Raw genomic sequence first — 16,934 nt, 5'->3', positions numbered from 1 at the left:
AGTTCTGTCATTCCCTTTTAGAGGCTTCAGCAGATCATAAAGTTTGCTGTCTCCACTATTTCTATACTGGTGTATGAGGTCTATTTAAAATGAATGTCAAGAGCAGTCATAAAGGTGGAATAAAATGAGGCAATATTGTAGAAGAGTTTAAGGGTATAGATGGAATGTTGAAGTGGGAGTAGTCAACTTCTTTTTCACAGACTTATTGGCGTATTTTCTTCTTTCTTTTGAAACTAGTTGGTGGTTGTTACCTTCTCTTTTATTCCAACTCTGGCTTTCTGAAGATAGGTGAGCCTGGGCCTTAACATAATGGTGACAGCCCTGGCATTTTGCAATGCAGGGCCTGAGCAGTCATTCATTCAAGACTGAACCTTTAGAAATAACTCTGATTTGTACCATTCTTGAAGCTTCAAGGTTATTATTTCTGCTAGGTTGATTGAATAGGGTGGGGCCTTAAAGCCTGTTGACTTCTCGAAGTACTAATTAGAACACTGAATCTCAACCTTGGTTGTGCATTAGAATCACTTGGGGGAACTTTAAAAAAACACGAACATAAGAGTTCTTCTTGACATTCTGATTTGTTTGGTCCAGAGTGGAGCCTGAGCATTGTTATTTTTAAATACTTCCCAAGTGATAGTGTGTGTGGGCAAGGTTGAGAATGTCTGGATTTGGGAGGCAGGAGACGCAGTTCTAAGGCCAGCTCTATCACTAACTCAGTCTGTGACCTTTGAGCCTCAGTTCTTTATCTGTGAAGTTGAGAGTGGATGAAGGAAATGATAGCTGGAGTCTCTTCTGGTTTGAAAACACTGATTAGTGAACCTGTTCCCTGCCTACATTTATTTTTTCCCCAGAACCTTGAAATTCCGATTGGAGATCATCCGTCAGGTACCATTCTCTCCCCATTGTAGTAAGATAGGAGATTTGCTTTTTCCCACTTCTGTGCTCCCTAAGATCTGGATTGCACCTTCCTCTCTGGCCATAACCTAAAAGGTGGTGTCCTTATCAATGGGTCAGTTAGTATTATAGGGATTTGAATTGTACCTATAGTATAACTTTTAAATAATCTTATTTCAGTTGCTGCCCTGCCTCTGGTCAGCTGTGCTGGTGTTACCTATTACACAGCACGGTATTCTGCTCTAGTTCTCTGATCCTGGGACCTCACCTATTTGTTCTCTTCTCTTATAGGAGAAATCTTTGAATTAAAGGCTGAACTCAACAATGAAAAGAAAGAAAAGAGGAAGGAGGCTGTGAAGAAAGTGATTGCTGCTATGACTGTGGGGAAGGATGTTAGGTAATCACTCCTGCTTCTGGTCACTTTACACCCTAGTTTATGGCTTTTTCATTTAGTATTATTATAATTGTGAAACCTATAAGAATGGGTTTGTCCCACTGAAAACATCATCAGGAGTTGTAGTTGCTTTTTTTTTTGAGGAAGATTAGCCCGGAGCTAACATCTGCTGCCAATCCTCCTCTTTTTGCTGAGGAAGGCTGGCCCTGAGCTAACATCTGTGCCCATCTTCCTGAACTTTATATGTGGGATGCCTACCACAGCATGGCTTGCCACATGGTGCCATGTCTGCACCTGGGATCTGAACCAGCGAACCCCGGGTCGCTGAAGCGGCATGCGTGCACTTAACCACTGCGCCACTGGGCTGGCTCCGCTTTTATGTTAATTCTGTGACTTAATTTTTCTTCTTTTTTGGAAGAGTGAAACCAGTGGGATTTTGTTGAATACAGATCTAGCATAAAACTTCTGAGAGTTGGCACAGTTACACATCTGTTGCTGAGGTAGTATTAGAAGATGATTGAAAATATACTGAGAAGCGGAAGCTCGTATGTTCTTTAATTGGCTCAAGCCAGTGCCCTCAGCTTGACAAGTCTGCATTTAATTGCTGGATTCAGGGTGAAAATCAGTGTTAACAAAATCCATTTGGTCTTTTTTTTTTTTTAATTAATATTTCTGTAACTTAGCAGGACCATTTGGAAATAAGTAAGGATTGTCTGCAGGCCCCTGAGGATTCCAAGATCCTTTCAAGGGGTCCATGAGATCAAAGCTATTCTTATAATAATACTTAGGTATTATTTGCTTTTTTTTACTGTAATGACGTTTGCACTGCTGGTGCCTTAGCATGCATCAAAGCATTGGTACCAAACTATAACAGTCGTCATTGTGTTCTCACCACTGTGTGCTTGCAGGAACAAGGGTAGTTTCACTTAGGACTGTCCTTGATGAAGCATTAAAAGTTTGTTTTATTAAACCTTGAACGTTAAGTACAGGTCTTTTTAATATTCTGTGTGATGAAATAGGAATTATGCATAAAGCACTTTTGCTGCATAGCGAAGTATGGTGGTTGGCTTGGAAAAAAGCCCCGGCATGATTGTTTGAATTGGGAACACCGTTTTTATGTGAAAGAATGATTGACAGATAAATTACAGTTAATCAAACTTCAGTATTTGGGAGACATTTTATCAAAAATGAATAAAATGAACCTGTCACTTCAAGTGAAAAAATTTGACAGTAGATAAATTTTGAGCTTTAAAGTAAAAATTAGAGTGTTGGAAAGCTCATCTTCCATCGTGAGTTTGATATCTTCCCAATACTTAGAGACTTTTCTGATGAGATTGGTGGTAAAAATTAATGAATGTGATTATTTGCTGTTATGTAATGAAATGTGTCAACATTGGGAAAATCTGCATAACTCATTGAACCAATATCTTCCAAATGACCAATGCATGTATCACAAAATTATAATGGGTAAAAGATCCGTTCAAAATAAATGATGAATGGATTTTGATGCAACCAAGTACGAAATGTTTATCAGTATGATTTCAGATTCCACATTGCAACTAACTGTTAAGAAACTATTTGTGGACTAAAAAAGACAAAAGAAAACCATTTATCTTGCTTTAATGTATCAAAGAAGAATATTCAGTTATATGAAAAAGCTGTTAAAATATTCCTCCCTTTTCCAATTTATGTACATCTATGAATCTGGATTTTCTGCTGACACTTCAACCAAAACAACATTCTGCAACAGGTTGAATGCAGGAGCAGATATGAGAATCCTGGTGTCTTTGTTTAAATTAGGTATTAAAGAGATTTGCAAAAATGTAAAACCACGCCATCTTCTTAATTTAAAAAACAGTAAATTTTTACTTTAGAATGATATTTGTTAATATGAAATGCATTTATTGTTATTTTAAATGGATTACTATTTTTAAATATTTTCAGTTTTAATTCCTGTTATGGTAAAATATCAATAGCTGTAGCCCACATGAACAAAACTCTCTGGGGATCTCAGTAATTTTTAATAGTATAAGGGGGTCGTGAGACCAGAAGGGTGAGAGCAGCGCCTCTAACTGGGTCAGGAGCCCAGGTGGAAATGGTGCGGTAAGTACTGACTGCATCTTCTTGTGCTTCAGGTGCTGCTGTTCTGAGGCGGGTTTTTGTCATCAGAGTTTTGTTTGTTAGCACGTAAGCACATTTAGTTCTTAACTTGTTGTTCTGTGGCCATCTATCTCAGAGGTCAGCAGACTTTTCTCTGTCAAGGGCAAGATAGTAAATACTTTGGGCTTAGCAGGCCAAAAGGCAAAAAATTGAGGCTAGTCTATAGGTAATTATATAACAAGAGAGAAAATAATTTTCTACAATTTTTTTGATGAAATTCAAACTACAGCAATTTTTTTTTTTTCCTACAGGTCTACTAATGAAACTATTGGGATTCTTTTTTGGGATAACATTTTGCTTAATTGGGGTTCAAAGTGAATATTCTCTATCATCAAGTTAGTTGCAAATGTTCATCTGTAAAAGCCACTTTTAGCTCATGGCTCATACAGAAGTAGGTCGTAGGCTGAATTTGGCCCACAGGCTTTAGTTTGCCTGCCCATGATCTGTCTATTCACTGAACGACTGTTTTTTGCTAAGGAGTAAATCTAGTTTGAGAGCATCAGTACAGATGAAGCAGTGAAAGTCAGCATACTTCACTCGTGGGGCTTTTGTGTTCTTACCAAGCTTATTTCTATAGTCTACAGAAAAGTTAAAACTCTTGAGTTTCCTTTTGTATGCTTGATAAATACTATTTGTTAATCTGTTAATTGCTGATAGTGTATTTTGTGCCTAGCACTATATCGCATATTATAGTTCAAACAAAAGGATAGTGATATCTTTTAGCCTTCATATCACTTCCTATCTAGTTGAAAAGACTCCCAATTTGAAAAATTAGGGAATAATAAAATACAATTCTGTAATTAGTACCAGAATGTATACTTTAGAGGCAATAAGAGTTCTACAAAAAAGAGATCCCTGTAAATAGGAATAATTGAAGAACCTTTCTTGGAGGAGATGGGATTTGGCCATGCTTGGAAAGCAAGCTCAAACAGAATCGATAGAGATTAGCTATTTGTAAGTTATCATATTTCGGTCTCCCCTGCAAGTAACCTCAGGTTCAGTGCTTTCAGATAGAAATACAATGTGAGCCACATAGGTTATTTAAAATTTTCTTGTAGCCACGTTAAAAACGTTAAAAACATGGGCTGGCTGAGTGGCCTAATGGTTAAGTTCAGCATGCTCTGCTTTGGCAGCCCGGGTTCGCAGGTTCAGATCCCAGGCACAGGCCTATACCACTTATGAGCCATCCTGTGGCAGTGACCCACATGCAAAATAGAGGAAGATTGGCCACAGATGTTAGCTCAGGTTGAATCTTCCTCAGCCGAAGAAAAAAAGTTAAAGATAGATGACGTTAATTTTAGTAATATATTTTATTTAACCCAGTATATCCAAAATAGTATCATTTCAGTATGAAATCAATATAAAATATTATTATTGAGACATTTTGCATTATATTTTTCATACTAGGTCTTCAAAACCCAGTATGTGTTTTACATATACATCACATCTCTGTTTGGACTATCCACATTGCAAGTGCTCAGTAGCCACATGTGACTAGTGGCTGCCATATTGGAAAGTTCAGGTTTCCAGCTTTATAGCTTGGTACTTAACAGTTTTTACCTGTAGAACTTTGACTATTTGTGATCAAGATTTTCTTGCTCTTGTGCAGGTTATTGGAATTAAATTATTTAGGATCTTAAACTTACCATTGGCTAATGTTTCACTTTTATTTATTGATTTTACAGTTGTTTTACACATGAGCTATTCCCCTAGGAAATGAGAAGAACACTCATTTTTGGAGAGTGTTTATTGGCGTTTGTTAAATATCTACATGTGCATGAAAGTACACTAGGTACCTACATGAAAGTTAAAGAAACAGTTTGCCTTCCAGGGCAGAAGCCACTGGTTCATTGGAGATGTGGTGGATTCTTTGATTTTGCAGTCCATCTTCCTTTTTGTAAATAATTTCTGTTTCTGTATATTTTTGTGTGTATAAGGGAGTTGTACCATTTGACCAGTTATTTCAGTCATTTTCTTACTTTCTTAAAAAATATACTGACATTTGCTTCTCCTTTCTTCTGTACTAGTGGTAAGATATTTAGAAGTATTTAAAATTGATAAGGTACTTTGATAAAGCATTAGGGGGAAGGTTAATTCCTAACTTCCAATAAAATTATAGTTAAGTTATATTTAAAAAATACAGCTTACACTAAAATCTGACAAGCTCAACCCTTCCAAGCTGATGATGCTACTTTGTGAATGGAAACAAAAATGTCTTGTCTTTGGCTTTACAGGAGAATGGTAAATCATTAAGTGACTTAAACCTGGGAAAAGTAGTCAGTATATTCAAATTTTCGTTTGTCTGAATGTATAATGTTAAAAATAAATAAATAAATAAATTCCACTGAAAGCAAATTGGGACATCTTAGAGAAATGACTGATTCCACTTGTGTGATTAGAAATGTACAAAATGAGGGGCTGGCCCTGTGGCCTGGTGGTTAAGTTGGGTATGCTCCACTTTGGTGGCCAAGGTTTGTAGGTTCAGGTCCTGGGTGCGGTCCTACATCACTCGTTAGCCATTATGTGGCAGTGACCCAAATAGAAAGTAAAGGAAGATTGGCACAGATGTTAGCTCAAGGCTAATCTTCTTCAACAAAAAACAGACAAACAAAAAAGTACAAAATGAGACTGGATGGAGCATCTTGTCTTAGCAGAAAGCAAGGAGAAGCTATTGAAAATACAGAATCGCATCACAAGCACTCAGGAGCTAACTGAATAGGTTCCCACTGGTCTAGGATGGAAGAATACGAGCATTTAAAAGTATAACAATTGTAGTGCTTTGAGAGTGCAGTGAAATTTATGTGAAGAATTATTGTTAATTTTTTTGTGATATAGTGCTTTAAAAAAAAAAGCTTCTTAAAGATAATACACTAAAATGTTACATATAAAATGATATGATGTCTAGGATTTGTTTAAAAATAATCCAGAGCAAGCACAACCAGATGGACCTACAGCTAGCATATACAACTATGTACTGGGAGCTTTGGGGAGAAGAAGAAGAAGAAGAAAGATTGGCAACAGATGTTAGCTCAGGTGCCAATCTTTAAAAAATAAAAGAATCGAGAGCAACTAGATGAGGGTAGGGCCTGCAGGAGGGAGAGTGGGTTGAGGATATGTATGAAAGAAGGCTGGACATGTATCAGTATTTGTTTGCAGTTCCATGATGGATACATCGGGTTCATTATACTACTGCTCTCACTACTTTTTTTTTTTTGTTTTTTTTTGGTGAGGAAGATTAGCCCTGAACTAACATCCATTGTCAATCTCCCTCTTTTTGCTTGAGGAAGACTGTCCCTGAGCTAACATCTATGCCAGCCAGTCTTCCTCGATTTTTTTTGTATGTGGAATGCTGCCACAGCATGACTTGATGAGCAATGTATAGGTCTGTGCCCAGGATCCAAACCCGCGAACCCTGGGCCACCAAAGTGGAGCACATGCACTTTACCACTATACCACCAGGCTGGTCCCTGCTCTCTCTACTTTTGTTTGTCTGAAAGTTTTCGAAAAATTTGTGTTTAGAGACCTTCTAGGCGCCAGTGCTACAACTTCTTTAGTAATTCTTCTGTGATGATTATCATCACTGTGGGGACATTTGTCCTTGCATCAAATCACTTCATAAAATAAGGCCATTTCACTGTGTTCTCTGCAACAACTTGGCACTGTCTCCTCACTTTCCCTTTCTCTTTTCTCCTCTCTTCTCAGTTCTCTCTTTCCAGATGTAGTGAACTGTATGCAGACTGACAACCTGGAGCTAAAGAAGCTTGTGTATCTCTACTTGATGAACTATGCCAAGAGTCAGCCAGACATGGCCATCATGGCTGTCAACAGCTTTGTGAAGGTAACTCCCCCCGAGGACTCCAGATAACATTTTTGGAAATGTCTCTTGGTGTGGTTAGCGTCTGCATTGCAAGTAAGCAACCTCTGTCCCAAAGAGGGCCTCTGGAGGAGAACTGGCGGTTATTAGGACTGTTCATGTTTCAAGCATTCTCTATACTGTTTGTCATCCAATTCAGACCACATGGTGAGCCTTCTGTTAGTGGGCTTGGTGCTTCCTTGCCAGATGGGAGAAGAAAGCCAGGTGACACCTCCTGTTTTCCTTTCCGGGCCGACAGGTTGGCCGTGTTGTTGTGCTGTCAGTCACCTGGGACTTTTCCTATTTGATCCTTGTAGAAGTTATGCCTGTGGGTCAGAAGTCGTGGAAACTGCAGGAGCTGCTACTTCTATTTTGTTTTACTTAATAAGTCTTAAACATTTGATTTTTAATTATGGGAATTTTCAAACATATTCAAGTAGAGGGAATAATATAATAAATTCTTAAATACTCATCTTGCAGTTTGAACAGTTACCAACCCATGACCAGTGTTGTTTAATTTATACTCCTCATACATACTTTCCTGATCCCCACCCCCTCGCCTACTGGATAATTTTAAAGCAAATTGCAAATGTCATAAGGATGAAAAATCATTTCATCTTTACATTTGTTGGAATAAGATCTCTTTTTAAAACATAACCACAGTACCATTGTCACATCTTAAAAAATTGACCGTTAAAAAATTCCTCAATATTATTGACTAGTCAAATTTTTCCTGTCATTTGTTTGATGAACATGATAACGAGATTGTTCCTATTAATATATTTATTTTTTTACTTCTTGTTTTTATCCTGGAATTTAATCTGCACTAAAAAAAAATCAGACAGCTAAATTTAGAAATATAATTTAGAAATTTAGAAATATAATTTAGAAATTTAGAAATTTAGAAATATAATTTAGAAATATAATTTAGAAATATAATTTCTAAAATTAGCTTCTATTAAACTGCTTTGAAAAAGAACCAGTTTTGCTTTCTTCCTTCTCATGGAATTTTTGTTCTTTTCTTGTGTTAGCTACATTGTACAGAATCAGAACTTAATATTTCTTTCTGTCTGGTGATTCATAGATGGAATGTATCATAGAATTTAGTTTACATTTTTGGGGAGTTAGCTTGTGCATAGATTTATAATGTTTAAAGAAATTTTTTAATGTAGGGCAACTTAAGGAGTGTTTCTTCTCAGTAAGTATTCTGTCTGTACTGTATTTGGGAGCACTTGCTAGTAAAGGAGAATGTCCGTTAATCAGGATCTCAGAGGGCCTGCTCTACTCTTCTGCGGGAACGTATGTCAGGCCCAAACCAGCTGCAGTGCTCTCCTTTGCGTTCTTTGCAGAAGGCCCCAGAAATCTAGCCCCCTTTTTTCCCTGTTTGATATTTGTGGACTGCAATTAAATGAATTCCTAACCTAAACTCTTAAATAGGCAACTAAGATTTGTACTTAGGAAAAGAACAGCATGGGAGACTCGGGTGCTGATGTAGAATGTGACTGGAAGCTTACACTAGTGGAATATTCTTTTGTGGCTTATGTAAACGTAGCTGTTTACTTTTAGTCACCCCGTATACCTATAGTTGTCAATGGTGGTTTTTTGTAGGACTGTGAAGATCCCAATCCTCTGATTCGGGCCTTGGCAGTCAGAACCATGGGGTGCATCCGGGTGGACAAGATTACAGAATATCTCTGTGAGCCCCTCCGCAAGTGCTTGAAGGATGAAGACCCCTATGTTCGGAAGACAGCAGCAGTCTGCGTGGCAAAACTCCATGATATCAATGCCCAGATGGTGGAAGATCAGGGGTTTCTGGATTCTCTGCGGGATCTCATAGCAGATTCAAATCCAATGGTAATAAGCTTCTGCTTTTATAAAGAGTGCAGTATTTAAAATGGATCCCTTTAAAAAGCATGTTTAAATTAAACCTTATCTTTGGGACTTTGAACCATAGGTTAGCTACGGAAAGCATGACTTCTGTGTGTCCCACAGATTGTCTGTCTCACACCCTAGGTGTTTGTGAGATGAAAGTCAAATACTAAAATACAGGGGTCTTAAAGCAAACCTTTGTATCATACTTACCCTTGTATTTGCTCAAAAACAAACCAGTTCTTCTTCTTCTTCTTCTTCTTCTTTTTTTTTTTGGTGAGGAAGATTGGCCCTGAGCTAAGAACTGTTACCAATCTTCCTCTTTTTGCTTGAGGAAGATTGTCACTGAGCTAACATCTGTTCCAGTGTTCCTCCAGTTTGTATGTGGGACGCCGCCACAGTGTGGCTTGATGAGCAGTGTACAGGTCTGCGCCTGGGATCCAAACCTGTGAACCCAGGCTGCGAACTTAACCACTACACCACCACGCCAGCCCCAAACCAGTTCTTTCATCATTTCCTTAAGGAGGTTTTGCTTTAACTTAACCTCAGTTTTTTTTTAACATTATTTCTTCAGATGTTTGTGATGTTTGCTGGTGTTGTGGGATTAGAAACTGCATCGAAGTTATCTTTATTGCCTAATTATTGTAATGCATTCTTCCACAGGAGATTCTACCACGAGGTTCTTTTTAGGCAGCTTCATTATGTTCTAGATTTTTGGCAAGCCGGAACGTAACTTCACACCTTAAAGTTTTGGGACCTTTTATTTCTCTCATTGACATTTTAAAGTTTGCCTCTGTAATGAAGGGGAGCAAGTCCCAAGAGGCACATTGAGTCTCCAGTAACTGAGCTCATTGGAACTGACAGATTGGTCACTAAGTATCATTACTGAGAAGGTGGAGGGATAGAGCACCTTTCTCTCCGCTTTGCCTAATGCGGTATTTACTTGGAGGTAAATAGCATTGAGTTAATGAGTAACCTCTGAATATTTTTTTTGTTCAACTTTATGAAATAGAGAGTTGGAATTTGCCTTGAAATAGACATTATCTCTCACTTGCAAATTACCTGCTCAGATCTTTGATTTGACATTTCATTTGGTTTCTCTTATTCTTTGGGTAGCCTTGGCTTCTGTTGATTATCCTTCAAGTTCAGTATCAAGATCAAAGGATAAAACAAGCCACTTTTTTTGCTGAGGCAGATTCGTCCTGAGCTAACATCTGTGCCAGTCTTCCTCTGTTTTGTGTGTGGGTCGCCACCACAGCGTAGCCACCGATGAGCGGTGCAAGTCTGTTCCCGAGAACAGAACCCGGGCTGCTGAAGTGGAGTGCACCAAACTTAACCACTAGGTCATAGGCCAGGCCCCAAGCCACATTTTTTCTTTAAGGTACTATGGTACTAACTACCATCAAGAATCTTTCAGCCACCTCCTAGGCCTAGAAGTGCATGTGGGTGTATGTGCTTAAACTTTGACCTCTCACGGGGCATCACCAGCAGTATTAGAAGATTCAACCCTGCCTTTTTTCTCTCGAGCAGCATCATGTGGCACCTTTTTCTTTTAATTCCATAAAGAAGTAAATTTATAAAACAATAGTGTCTATTTTATAGAATGTTTAGCTGGTACAAGGTTGTGTGTCTGGTGTTGCTTTTGGTTTACTTTATTTTGTGCACGTGTCTTTGGAATTTTCTACCTGAGGACAGCTGAGAAGATGAAGAGTACTTGGGCTCCACAGGCTGGGTGTTGGGCATTGAGATCAGCAGGATATCATGTACCCTGTAGAAACTCGTCAAGATATTCAGTGCGGCAAAGAATGTGGGGTGGTGGGAGGGGAGAATGAGTTCTGACTCAAATAGGCAGTTCCAGTTTGGGTAGAAAAAGGCATCTCTACGCTAAGGGAAATTCTTCAAGGCAGAACCTATGAAATTAGATGGTTAGGGTCTAACTGAGGGATTAGCAAAGATGCCTTTTTTTTTTTTTTTTTTTTTACCTAAGTAGCACTTAGAGATCTTTATCCAGATCAGTTGGGAGGATGGAGTGATTCTGGAACAAGCTTAATTTGTCTGATTTAGTCAAAGTTTTGTGGGTTTATTTTTTTGAGATTGGCCCTGAGCAGACATCTGTTGCCAATCTTCTTCTTCCTTTTTTCCCCCCCTCCCTAAAGCTCCAGTACATGGTTGTATATCCTAGTTGTAGGTCATTCTGGTTCCTCTCTGTGGGACACCGCCACACCATGGCCTGATGAGCAGTGTGTAGGTCTGCACCCAGAGTCCAGACTGGCAAACCCCAGGCAGCCAAAGCGGAGCTCGCAAACTTAGCCACTCAGCCATGGGGCTGCCCCCCCCAAAGTTTTCGTTGTAGAGAAAGGGCTGGTTTTCATCCAGTCCATAATACTCAAGTAGTATATGTATGCCATTTATTTATTTATACTTTTTATTATGGGAATTTTCAGACGTGTTCAAAATTAGAGCAACCAATTGAATAAAATAAGTAAAATGAACCCATTTACCATCACCAGTTTCAGTAATGATCAGTACATGCCGGTCTTGTTTTACTTGTTTTCTTCCCCTGCCCCATACCTATGTATAAGTAATTTAAGTGAGCAAGAAGTGATGGGTCTCTATTTGAATTAAAATTTTTTTTTTAAAGATTTTATTTTTCCTTTTTCTCCCAAAGCCCACCAGTACATAGTTGTATATTTTTAGTTGGTGGTGCTTCTAGTTGTGGCATGTGGGACGCCGCCTCAACGTGGCCTGACGAGGGGTGCCATGTCCACGCCCAGGACCCGAACCAGCAAAACCCTGGGCTGCCAAAGCAGAGCGCACGAACTTAACCACTCGGCTACGGTGCCAGCCCCTCTATTTGAATTTAATATGTAACATTATAGTAAGCTATAATGCTCTTAATAATTCTTAACCTATTTTTACTACAACAAATCAGAAGGTGAATCAGGGAGATTTTCACAAGTATTTCTGAGAAAACTTTTAGAGAACATTCAGGGTTACTTGGTAGATTTTTGAGAAACTATTTCAGGAATGCCTTTTGTTTTATTGTATCTTTATCGCAGATTTTCCTAGAGCGGATGTCAGCATTAGATGTTAAATTGTTGAACCTACTGCTCTCTAAGGAGAAAACCTTTCTGCTTCTTGTCAGACCTCTTGGTAGCAGAACTTTCCCCTGGTGTCGTCCACGTACTGCTAGCAGGGTGCCCAGGGTCTACACTTTAAGGAGGCCTTCACGCTCAGGTCCAACTCTGCCCGCGTGGGCCTGAGATGGGTGCCTCGCTTGCCTTACTCTTGTCCTGGCCTTGTTCTGTATACCCACATTCAAATCACTTGACCGCTTTATTCTTGTTTTAGTGAAGAACTGAAGAGCTTGGACTAAGAGGTAGCCAACACACATACACACACACCTGCTTTTGATCTTGACCCGTACCTTTCATCTCAGCTTTGTGTCCCGCTTTTTATCAAAAGTATTATAGCTGTCATTAGACCACTGATTTTCCTTTCCTCAGTTGGGTCAAATGCTGCTGATGGGAAATGGATGAGTGTTAAGTAACTTCCAAGGTCTACTGGTGAAATGTAAGGTTTAGTAGCTCAAACGTCTGAGAAGTTCCTAAGGTTTGTGATGACTTCGTGTCATTAGGAAAACGGGAAATTTAAGTGAATTTTATGCTGGGCACAGTGATAGATGCTTTCACTTAGTTCTCATATCTCCCAGTGAAGTGGAGGTTATTCCCTGTTAGAGATGAGGAAATGTACACTCAGGCTGAAGGATTATCCCAGAGTCATACAGCTTTTGGTAGTGTAGCCAGGATTCTAACCTGGTCCCGAGTCCCAGTACCCATTACTGGTCACTGCCTTCCTGGATGTGTGTATGCAGTAGTATTTAAATGTGTCTCTGCACATGCACACATTTAGAACTGTTTCATTTTCTCAAAATGGTGAAAATTTTGAACATAGGAAGGCCTTTAATTATCTGAGAACTGTTTTAATATGGAAATCTTCTCGATCCTCTTACTCTGATGATATGCTGGGAGTCCTGTTTTACTGCTTTTGAGGGGTAGTTTTTTTCCACTTTTTCAGAAGTTTTTCCACACGGTGGCAGCAGTGCACCAGCAAATATTAAATCTTTTGCAAGAGAAAGTAATGCTTCCAGGTGGTTCTGCCTTAGTAGTTTTCTGGTAGCTTGCATCAGAGGGGCATCCAAGATGTGAAAGCACCAGAATGTCTGCAGAAATGACTTCGAAACCTGAGAGTAAAATGTTGATCAGGGTCTGATGGCTCTTGGGGTTATGTTGACCTCCAGGCTGGTTCCTGGGGGTAGGTTACCTTGCTGCAAGTAATAGAATTTTATTATATTTTCATTCCTTGTCTTTCTTAGGGGATCACACACCTCTCGTTTTCTGTAGTTGTTTTACCATTTATTCTTTAGTTAAAGCTGACTTACAATGAAATGCTATTTGAAAGAGAAAAGATAAACTTTGAAGTAAAAAATTCTCACTCTGTTACGTCCTAGGTAACCTCCCTGAGTCTCTTTCCTCTTTCGTAGAGTGAGGGCTACCATCGTAGAGAGTTGGGAGTATTAACTGAGCTGTTGCATAAAAAGCTCCTATTAAAGTGTCTGGCTTATGGGAGCTCATGAGATGATGGCTGCTGCTACTGTTATAAAGTAGATATTAGGCCAAGTTAACATTGTGGCTACAGTGTTAATTTAAAAGGTTCTGATTCCTCTGATATCCGTACAAATTCATAGAGTAAAATCGTTTGTGAGGGAACTAGAGCTGAACTTATTTTCAGATGTAGATTTTATTAGTCCATTATTTTAAAAGTAAACCTGTATTCAGAATGAGGAAACATTTTGGAGCTATAGGAAAATAGCTCCCATGATTTCTTTGCAAATGTCAGAATTGTAAAAATTCTATCTCCTTAAGTTGATATTTGCAAGAAAGATGCACTTTTGAGTGATAGTGACTATCGTCCAGCTTTTTGCCCACATATTAGGAATTTCCTCTCCTTCCTGTGGTTATTCTTTTCTCTCTCAGGCATTTGAGGTATTCCAACTTGAGTTAACATATTTACACTAGACTCTACTGCTCCAGAGACTCTCTTGACAGCCCGGCCGCATGTGCTTTGCTTTTTGTTTTTCTTCTCAGGAAGCGTGTGTGTTTTAACTGTGCTGGCCAGCATGGAGAAGCAGCATGGGGTTGTGGCAGTGCTGCTCAGCCAGGAGTGATTTTGCTCCCAGGGGACATTTGGGAGTGTCTGGGGACACTTTCAGTTGTCACAACTGATGGGAGGGTGCTACTTGAATCCAGTGGGTAGACTCCAAGGATACTTCAAACATCCTGCAGTGCACACGACAGCCCCCGCAACAAAGAATTATCCATCCCCAAACCAGTAGTGCTAAGGTTTTGAACATTTGGATTATGGAAATAGCACATAGCCTTTAGGGCCAGAGTGGCTGCCGTTTTGAGTCCTGGCTTGGCTGCTTACTAGAAACGTGGCTTTGAACAAGTTATTTAAAATGGTCTTCAGTTTCCTCATCTGTAAAATGGAGGTACTCATGCCTATTTTACTGGATTATTTTGACCATGAAGGAATAATTTATTTAAAAATTTAAATAATGCCTGGCATACAGTAAATGCTTAATAAACTATAGCTATTCTTGAGCCACCCCTGGTGGTCTCGTGTTTAAGATTCAGCACTGTCACTCATGAGGCCCAGGTTCATTTCTGGGTCAGGGAACCACACCACCCATCTGTCAGTTGTCATACTGTGGCAGCTGCATGTTGCTGTGATGCTGAGAGCTATGCCACCAGTGTTTCAAATACCATCAGGGTCACCCATTTCAGCGAAGCTTCCAGACAAATACAAACTAGAAAGAAGGACCTGGCCACCTACTTCCGAAAAAATTGGTCATGTAAACTCTATGAATAGCAGCACAGTATTGTCTGATAGAGTGCTAGAAGGTGAGAGGATAGTGCAAAAAGATGGAGAAGGATTCAGCTCTGCTCTACACAGGGTTGCTAGGAGTTGGAATCTACTTGATGGCACTAATGACGACACATTCTTGAGGAACAGACCTACCATTATGCACTTCCTATTGTAAATTTTCTTTTTTTTTTTCCTTGGTAAGGAAGATTGGCCCTGAGGTAACATCTGTTGCCAATCTTCCTTTTTTATCTTGAGGAAGATTGTTCTTGAACTAACATCTGTGCCAGTCTTTTTCTGCTTTGTATGTGGGATACCACCGCAGCATGGCTTGGTGAGTGCTGCATAGGTCCACGCCTGGCATCCAAACCAGCAAACCCCGGGCAGCTGAAGTAGTGTGTGCAAACTTAAACACTATGCCGCTCGGTTGGCCCCTCTATTATTGTAATTTTTATTTAGGTCTTAGGAAATTTGCTTGTATTATGGTTGGTCATCAGTCTGAGATGATAAATATTGAAAAAGTCTAGATCACTCTCTAAATCACTTTGTAAATTCAACAAGGATTTTTGTCAGAATATAGTTGATGTCCTTGTGGGCTGTGTTAAATTGTTTATTAAAGATAGGCCTAGAACGCATAGAAAAACTTGACCTCACTTAATTTAGTACTTTAGTTATATAATTTCTGTTATCTCTAAATATATATTAGTAAGTAGGAGAGTTATAAATTAAAATATTATGTATAAGTGAAATTAGAAATGCATATTATTGGGGCTGGCCTGGTGGCACAGCAGTTAAGTTCTCACCTTCTGCTTCTTGGTGGCCCACGGTTCGCCGGTTTGGATCCTGGGTGCGGACATGGCACCCCTTGGCAAAAGCCATGCTGTAGTAGGCGTCCCACGTATGGAGCAGAGGAGGATGGGCATGGATGTTAGCTCAGGGCCAGTCTTCCTCAGCAAAAAGAGAAGGATTGGCAGCAGATGTTAGCTCAGGGCTAATCTTCCAAAAAAAAGAAAAGAAAAGAAAAGAAAGAAATGCGTATTACTCTTCATGCCGAAAGTGCACAAAGGAGCTCCAGAGCTGATAGAATTATAGGCTTGTGTGAAAGTGTCAGTGTGTGGCAGGCACTGGATGAGAGTAATGTAGGAGGTGATAAGTTTAGTCTGTGTCTGAGTTCCCCAAGTGAGGAATGTTATATTTGGTACTGAAAGAGGAGTCGCTCTTAATTTCTGTGGGGCTGGAGTGTTGAGTAAGTGGAATCATTGGAGGCTGCTTTAATATAAGGCCCATGGCCTAACTCTTGAATTTCCCACTGGTTGATCTGAGTGCTTTTATCTCTGCGTACAGAGGAAGCAAGAGATTTTTGTTTTCCTTTATAATAAGCTTTGTGGAAATCTTTTTCTGTGTATTCTCAATTAAAAAAAAATCAGTTTTTATTTTATCAATTATTATGAAGTTAGGTTTGTTTTTCAAAAATAAACTCACTTAGGGAGGGGATAATTTTAGGTTTACAGATAAATGGCAAAGGCAGTACAGAAAGTTTCCATATACCCTTCACTCAGTTTCACTTAATGTTAACATCTTACATAACCATGGTACATTTGTCAAAACTGAGAAATTAGCATTGGTATGTTACTATTAACTAACATACAGACTTTATTCAAATTTCACCTGTTGCAACACAAATGTCCCTTTTTATTCCAGGATTCAATAGCATTTAATCACTTCCTTTTATAAAGAGTTGACTCACTCTGTGTGAAAGTATCTCAAAAACAGAAAAGTGCTTTGTATGTGAAATGGTATTTTTGTTTTCCAGTACTATTGCTAGTGGTTAAAACTCAG

The 16,934-nt window shown here is 39.2% G+C and overlaps 1 protein-coding gene across 20 annotated transcripts in view; it reads left to right on the top strand.

Annotated features, from left to right (window-relative positions):
* The window catches only part of AP2B1 (adaptor related protein complex 2 subunit beta 1), a 118,796-nt gene that overhangs the window by 15,128 nt on the left and 86,734 nt on the right, over positions 1-16,934 (top strand). For all 20 annotated transcript variants that reach the window (XM_070227625.1, XM_070227617.1, XM_070227618.1 and 17 more), the window contains 3 exons: positions 1,186-1,291; positions 7,151-7,286; positions 8,910-9,155. In XM_070227625.1, coding sequence (XP_070083726.1) covers positions 1,186-1,291; positions 7,151-7,286; positions 8,910-9,155 — 488 coding nt within the window. The remainder of the gene's footprint in view (positions 1-1,185; positions 1,292-7,150; positions 7,287-8,909; positions 9,156-16,934) is intronic.

Source organism: Equus caballus, chromosome 11 (assembly GCF_041296265.1).
Source record: "Equus caballus isolate H_3958 breed thoroughbred chromosome 11, TB-T2T, whole genome shotgun sequence".
Taxonomy (NCBI): domain Eukaryota; kingdom Metazoa; phylum Chordata; class Mammalia; order Perissodactyla; family Equidae; genus Equus; species Equus caballus.
This window is presented reverse-complemented; position numbering and strand designations above follow the sequence as displayed.